At 35.1% G+C, this 7,843-nt stretch overlaps 1 protein-coding gene across 1 annotated transcript in view; it reads left to right on the top strand.

Moving 5' to 3' along the window:
* LOC107624770 (AT-rich interactive domain-containing protein 4) overlaps positions 1-6,843 on the top strand; it is a gene marked incomplete in the record, with an annotated part of 7,104 nt that extends 261 nt beyond the window's left edge. The window contains 15 exon segments of the mRNA XM_016327227.2: positions 171-327; positions 723-911; positions 1,472-1,525; positions 2,262-2,350; positions 2,500-2,782; positions 2,924-2,980; positions 3,408-3,439; positions 3,605-3,740; positions 3,891-4,061; positions 4,541-5,176; positions 5,334-5,471; positions 5,573-5,671; positions 5,864-5,964; positions 6,094-6,184; positions 6,311-6,843. Of these exon segments, the coding sequence (XP_016182713.1) occupies positions 184-327; positions 723-911; positions 1,472-1,525; positions 2,262-2,350; positions 2,500-2,782; positions 2,924-2,980; positions 3,408-3,439; positions 3,605-3,740; positions 3,891-4,061; positions 4,541-5,176; positions 5,334-5,471; positions 5,573-5,671; positions 5,864-5,964; positions 6,094-6,184; positions 6,311-6,433 (2,343 nt within the window).

The following is a 7,843-nucleotide window of genomic DNA, read 5'->3' as shown; positions in this document are numbered from 1 at the left end:
TTTTTTAGGGTTTCGAACTATCTATCTCTCAATTACTCCGTTTTTTCTTTTTCTTTTTCTTTTTTCTGTACTTTATTTATTTATTTATTTATGTTTATTTTTGTTGCAGAGGCTATTGTTGGTCGAAGTTTGATTCTTTAGTGCGTCTGTGTGGTGGTGGTGGTGGTGGTTGTTGTTGAAAAGATGTTTCAGTTTCATCCACAAGGAACTCAAAAACAGAGTTGTACTCTGCTTGCTGTCACCGGTGGCTCTGAGCAGAAGCTGCCACCACCACAGGATCAGCTCAATTATCCATTCCCTCAGCTGGTTTCTTCAGGGCGTCTTGAGGTATAAAGATAGAGACTTTATAGTATTGTAATGCAGCTTTCAATAGCTTAGATTTTGATGAGTTGTGATGTGGTTTAGGAGAGTCAAAATGGCGCCGATGCCATTTAGTTCATTTAGCTGACTTAACATTACAATGCTGGTTTTAGTGGCTAGATTTTGATATTTTGCATGTAGACATGGTTTTTCATGTGATGCAATAGTATTTAGTAAACCAAACTTACTGGGAAAACGGCTTAGTGTTGTTGTAATGTGGATTTGCAGCTATTTGTTTTGGTGGGAGAAGGGGGTATAGACTTTGGAATTTAGGAAAAATGTGTTTTGTGTAGTGGTCTTAGGTGGTGTTTTTTCTTTTTTTAAGTATAGAGATATTCCTGAGTAGATTGTTGTTGGTGTAGGTTCAAGTCCTGAGCAATCCTGATAAGGAGCAGTTTCGGAAAGTTCTGGATACATATCAGCCAAATTTTGTTTACTTACAAGGGGAGCAGCTAGCCAATGGTGAAGTTGGTTTGCTGGTTTGGCAGGGTGTGAAATTGTCTAATCCTGACGATATAACAGAGCTCTTTGGTTCCACATTGCCAACTGCTGTATGTATTTTCATAAATTAGCTGCCCCATAATCTATTTATTTATTTATTTTCTTTTTTATGTGATTCTTGTTATAAGGGCTGTAGGATACACATAATATGGTTGTAGAAAGCAAGTGTGTGTATAAGTAGAACTGCCACTTCCCATATATAGGAATTAGGAACACAGAGTTTCATGCTAAGAAAAATGTTAGATCAGTGGTGTTGCATAGAAATTTGTAATCACACTAATATTGAACTTGCCAATGCTATGTTTACGGCTGGTTAATTGGATAAAGTTTTAAATGTTGAATTACTAGAGTATTTAGATTTAGGAATAACAGAGTATGAAGAGTTTGTGCTACTTGGAAACAGCTCGTAAAATTTACTTGTGTTTCTCACACTTTCAAGGTCTATGCCAGTTGGAATCAATATTTAAGATTACATAATATTGTCTGATCATATACGAACTATTTGGCTTATTTGATTGTGATTTGTGATATTTCTCTCCAACCTCTGCTCCTTGGTTGGCTTTATTGGTAGTATGTATTCTATTGGATATAATTTGAACAACTTCTACAGGTTTATTTAGAAATACCAAATGGAGAAGATTTTGCAGAGGCTCTTCATGTTAAGGTAATTCTGTCTAAGGTTGCATGAGAAAAATTGGTGTTAATTGTCAATGTACTGCTTTTATTGAGTACTGATAAAATGATGGGTGGTGTTATACTTAAAATTTCTTATTTCTTAAGGGGTTGATTGGATTGTAAATTTTTTTTAAATCATTTTTAATTTTACTTTCGAATTTAGGAAATGCATTTGGCCTTAAAAGACATTTCTGGTTTCAAATTGTGGAATAAAAAAAATGTTTGATCTGTAAAACTAAATTTCATTTTCAACTACTTAAGCATTTTAATTAAAAATTAATACATCTGCCAATTTACCTATTTGCTTGTGTATTACAAAATTAAGAAGTAAAAAACTGAATGTAATTATATTTTGTCAAAACATACTTATTAAATATATATTTCATTAGTAATTTTATGAATAACTACTTTTTCATAGTGACAAGGACTCGAAACCAGAAATAACCAGTAGTGAGTGAAGTTAACGCAAAAAAGGAAAAAAAGTTTTCATAAATATATTCCAAATATCTTTTAAGAAGTGCTGGAAAGGCGGAAATAACATTTTCTCATTTTCTGAAACATGGCTCTTTTATGAAATGTTTTCATAAAAATATTTTTATCGACTTGCAACCAAACATTTTTATGTGTATTTTCTATTTTATCGAAAATGAAGTAGAAAATGGGTAAACCACTTACACCCTAAGAACTTATGGGGGAACTGATTCTTTTTAGTTTTGAATTTGCAGGGAATTCCGCATGTGATATTCTGGAAGAATGCGTTTTCTTATTTTGCTGCATGCCATTTTCGTCAAGCATTTCTTTCAGTGGTCCAGAGGTATGTTATTGTATATCTGTTTGCCACTAGTACAAAATGGCATATTATGTCTAAAAATAGTAATAAACTAGAAGTATGCTTTTTTTCCCTGGTTTAACAATTTTGAGAGTAACCAAATATTCAATGCTATTTTAACATTTCTTTTGCAGTTCATCTACACATACATGGGATGCTTTCCATCTTGCACGTGCCTCTTTTGAGTTTTACTGTGTTCAAAACAACCATGTACTTCCTACCGACAGCAATGATGCTGATAGTGAGATGGGGCCACACCTTATGGGTGACTGTCTCAAAATTAACATTGACCCTCCTGAGGTGGCCGAAGAAGATGACGACGATGATGAAAATTCCTCAGGCGATCTTCCTGCTATAAAGATACATGATGATGAAGTGAACTTGAGATTTCTCATTTGTGGTGCACCTTCTGGCGTTGTAAGCTGTGAAATCCTACTCCTTGTTTTGTCTGCTAAACCACACTTAAGCGTGCACTTTGCCACACGCACAGATGCATGTATAATTGTACTTTCCCGTAGTAGATGTGATTTGCTAACACATGGGCTTGTTTCTTTTCAGGACGAGTCATTGCTGAGATCTTTGGAGGATGGACTCAGTGCTCTCTTAACTATTGAAGTATGATCACTATAGTTAATCAAAATAATCTTAGTTGGACCAAACTCTCTTTTTTGCGAAATCTTAAAGATATATATCCCCTTTTTCAAGCAAAAGATTTTTCTGTTTACCAAATGGTGGAATGCTTGCCTTTTCATTATCATTCAGCCTGATGGTCTTTCCATGGAGTCCATCATTAACCATCTGTCCTAAAAGTATACGTTGTTGGTTAGAGTTACATGAATGATTTTATCTTAACACATCCCCTCACCAAGACCCTCATTGGTGGACGTGTCTGTGTTTGTGTCTTAAACACATCCATGATTTATGTTGTTGTTTTAAGAGCTTTTTTGTTTTCTTATTTTATATTGTTTTGTCACAATTTTTTCCACCTCTTCAAGGTGATGTCTGAGGTAATTTTCTCAATTTACTTATTTTAAAATTTCAGATCCGTGGTTGCAAGCTCCATGGCAAGTTTAGGTATGTTCTGCATGTTGATATAACTTGTGACTAGTTGTTTTGATGACTTTTATATCTTTTCTCTTTTTCATTTTTTCAATTTATATATCTTTGTCTATTTTTCATTAGGACTGTATAATGGAGGTATTGCCACTATGTAACATATATCTTTCTGCTTTGGTACAGTGCACCCCCACCACCTCTTCAGGCAGCTGCTTTTTCTCGTGGAGTTGTTACCATGCGATGTGATATATCTACCTGTAGTTCAGCACATATCTCTCTTCTGGTATCAGGCAGTGCACAAACGTGTTTCAACGATCAGGTATCCTCTGAATGTTCCTTGTTGGGTTTACGTATGATACAAAATCAAGCAATTTATTCTATGAACTCTGTAAGATATGAGTTGTGCAGGTAACTTTTTCCTACTGAAAATTTTATCTTATTCTTTGTTCTGTCTGCATTACTTTTCAAGCTCTTGGAGAGTCATATAAAAAATGAAATAATTGAGAAGAGTGAAATAGTTCATGCACAACTCAACGACGGGAACAAACAGAGTTCTTCCGAACCTCGCAGATCTGCTTCAATTGCTTGTGGAGCACCTGTATTTGAAGTTTGCATGAAGCTTCCTCAATGGGCCTTGCAGGTTTTTATGGTTCTTATTCTTTTGAATGTTCTTTATCCTAATGTTATCTTTATTGGTGTTGTTTAAGCAGTTTATGAATGAGTCTTCCCTTGCAAGTTGATAGTCTTATAGTTGGGACCCTTTATGGTTTTAGTTCTATGTGGCTGCCATTTTAAGAAATAGGATTAAAAAATATTGTAATGGGAAAGAAACAATGTCTATGTGTTTGATACAGGGAAAGGAGTCTTGAAAATTGAACTCTTGCATTTATGTAGGGTATCTATGTTGTTTCAAGTCTTTCTTTCTTGTTTTGGAAAATCTCATTAAAAATACCTTGATATAAAGCATATTGCCTAATTATATCCTGTGATCTTTGGAATTGAGTATACTTAAGCATATTAGTTGTTTCTTGTTATTGAAGTTATGATGAAGTTAAAATGTGCTCTTCTTTATGTTTCTTTTTCTGGTTTCTGATCATATTTTTTGTTGCTCCCCTTCAGATTTTGAGACAGCTAGCACCTGATATTTCTTATCGAAGTTTAGTTGCACTTGGCATTGCTAGTATTCAGGGGTTGCCTGTAGCATCTTTTGAGAAAGATGATGCTGAGCGCTTACTTTTCTTCTATCAAGGCTGTGATAAAGATAGCTATGCAAACAATACGATTTTCAGCAGTCCTCCTGGTTGGTTGAAACCACCCCCTCCTACTAGAAAGAGGTATGAACCAACCCAAGGAGCAAGTCTTGCCCTTCATGATGGCGCCTTTGCAGGGGATGGTGCTGTTCGAAAAGTAGATGAAGAAGAAAGGGATGGGAAAATGGCAAATGGGATCAGCACACCCTTAACTCCAGCCAGGCAGAGATTGAAAGTATCAGCAATGAGGCCAATTCCTCATGTTCGTCGCCATAGAATGACACCTTTTAGTGGACCTTCTCAGACAGATGGTTTTGATGGTGCCCCAGTTGAGCCTCATTTGCCTATTGTTGTCCCTGCAAAGAGGAGTAGCATTGGATCAACTTCTGCATCACAGAGAAAATCATTTTTAGGAGCCGCCCAGTCTAAGCAGGTTATTTCATTGAACCCATTGCCTTTGAAGAAACATGGTTGTGGCAGAGGCCCAGTACAGACCTGCTCTGAGGTGAGTTTTTATTTGGTCATTATCTTTACTATGATTTTCAGTATTGTTTAAAAACACATTACTTGACTTACGTTACTAAATCATATTTGGTTAGCCAATATCTTCATGATGCAATTTTGAAAACTTTAACAATTTAATTATTTTTAATTTCTGTTAGGAGGAATTTCTTAAAGATGTCATGGAGTTTTTAATTATTCGGGGACATAACCGATTGATTCCCCAAGGAGGCCTTGCCGAGTTCCCTGATGCTATACTCAATGGAAAACGCCTTGATCTTTACAACTTGTATAAAGAGGTGAGTTTGTCAAACTCTGTTCCTTGGCAAATGACAATGATAATGAATGAACTTTTTTTTATTTATTTTAAATGTTGTTATTTGATTTGTTGGTATTTTAGGTGGTTACCAGGGGAGGATTTCATGTTGGCAATGGCATCAACTGGAAAGGACAAATCTTCTCAAAGATGCGCAATTACACAACCACCAATAGAATGACTGTATGTTCGATGGCTGTTTGTATCTCACCCTTGCATGATCTATCATATTTTGTCATGTAGTCTCCGGAATTCCAATTAAGTTTTTGAGATTTCAAATATTGGAAACACATTGTTTTTTTCTAATCCTATGTATGGCACAAGAAATTAAATGCTATGATTAAGGTTTTTAACATAATTTGTCTTCTTCTGCAGGGAGTTGGAAATACACTTAAAAGACATTATGAAACCTACCTTTTAGAATATGAATTAGCACATGATGATGTGGATGGGGAGTGCTGCTTGTTGTGTCACAGGTCTGTGCTTAATATTTATTTATTTTTAATAATTATTTAATATGAAACCTTCCTTCTTGTTCTGGTGCATACAGTACAAGAATCTATTTTTGGTAAATTCTTTCTTACAATATGTCAACTGTTTAACAGTAGTGCAGCTGGGGATTGGGTGAATTGTGGTATATGTGGCGAGTGGGCGCACTTTGGATGTGACAGAAGACAGGGGCTAGGGGCATTCAAGGTAATAACGTCACTTGCCATATTGTTGCATATATGAAGAATCATGATTTTATTTTGTGCAATACCATTCTCATTTGTTCCTTCAATTATATTTAAAGATTCGTTTTTCTTCTGACAAACTTTGCAGGATTATGCAAAAACAGATGGGCTAGAATATATATGTCCTCACTGTAGTGTTACAAATTTCAAGAAGAAACAAAGTGTTGCTAATGGGTATTCTCAAGGGTCAATGTCGTCGCGACCCCTTTGATACGGTTTGGCCTCTCCCCTTTCTCGGAATGGCTGGCAATTAGTTCCTTTTGTTGGAATTTGTCTGTAACCATAATGTTTTAGATTAGATTAGTGAAGTATAGGCGAAGAAAATTTGAGAATTAGAGTCAATTAGGTTTAAGCAACACAGGTTTTATTAGGAGTAGGATCTCCTTAACCCCCCTTATACCTTTGTTGTTGACCAAGGGGGGGACAAATCACAAACAAATTAGAACTTCTACCGCTTTGGTGGCCCATCAAGCCCTCCATTATGAGCAGTGACTTCCAAGTTTGCTTTATTCTCTGTCCTATTTTGTATTTAAAGGAAATTGTATAGTCATATTCACTGAGTATCATGATATGAATTTTTTTTATTTTTATTTTTTTTCAATAGAAGTCTTTTCACTTTTATACAGAAGCACAAATATGCAATTATATGCATACATAGGAATGACAATACCACCCGGACCTGCAGGTACCCGCCCTGCACCGGGGCGGGTTGTTTCTGACTTTCTGTGACAGATCTTGTTATGGGGTGTGGCGGAACCAGGGTCAGTGTGCACAAATGCATTGTTTATACAAATAAATGCATGCATATACATGAATGGCCATTGTCCTTTCTAGGCTTGTGTTGAGGACTAAATTTCTAATGTTCTAAAAGCTTACTATTTATATTAGATAATGTTCCATTTTAGTTATGCAGGTAACTTGCAACTAGATAGTTGTGACTAAACTTGTTTCATGAAACTAAGTAAAGATATATTCCTTAGCTTCAAACTAGTTGACATCAAGCTAAACATTTTAAACGAAAAAAATAATGACAAAGACTATTTGTCAAGTAGTCAAAGGTATCTGCACGTGATTATCTGCATGATCATAACATCAAGGTGGAAATCTTTTTTTAATTGAGTGATTATTTGTATTAGTCCAAATTAGAATCGTTTTAGCTGTACAGCATTTTCATGTTTGCTTAGAATCAATTTAGGCTCTGCTTTAAAGTCCATTTTTAGTGTGGGGATTGTGGCCTAATGAAGCAGCTATATCTCCTATCTACAGATACTTTAATTGGGGAATAAATTTGATTTGCCATTTCCATTAAGAATATGTTCTTATAAACATGGCAAAAACATTTGTCAACAAAAAAAAAAAATTTAATAGTATTTTCTAATTTATTGACACTATTGCACACTAAAATTAAGTCTCTCAAAGAATCTAATTCTATCCCCTTATGTTTCATGCAATAAATTTGTGTAGCCCTTCTAAAGAATGCCGATGCTTGTAATGTCCAGGGGGGTTTATGCCTGAAGAAAAATATTTTTAGGTAGAAGCATAGAAATAAAAAGGGAAAAAAAAATCTCTCAATTTTACTTAATATACATTCAAATAAATATATTATAAGCTTAATTACTTG

The sequence above is a fragment of the Arachis ipaensis genome, chromosome B02, assembly GCF_000816755.2.
Source record: "Arachis ipaensis cultivar K30076 chromosome B02, Araip1.1, whole genome shotgun sequence".
NCBI lineage: Eukaryota > Viridiplantae > Streptophyta > Magnoliopsida > Fabales > Fabaceae > Arachis > Arachis ipaensis.
The sequence above is the reverse complement of the archived record's forward strand: the minus strand, read 5'-3'. Positions and strand labels throughout refer to the sequence as shown.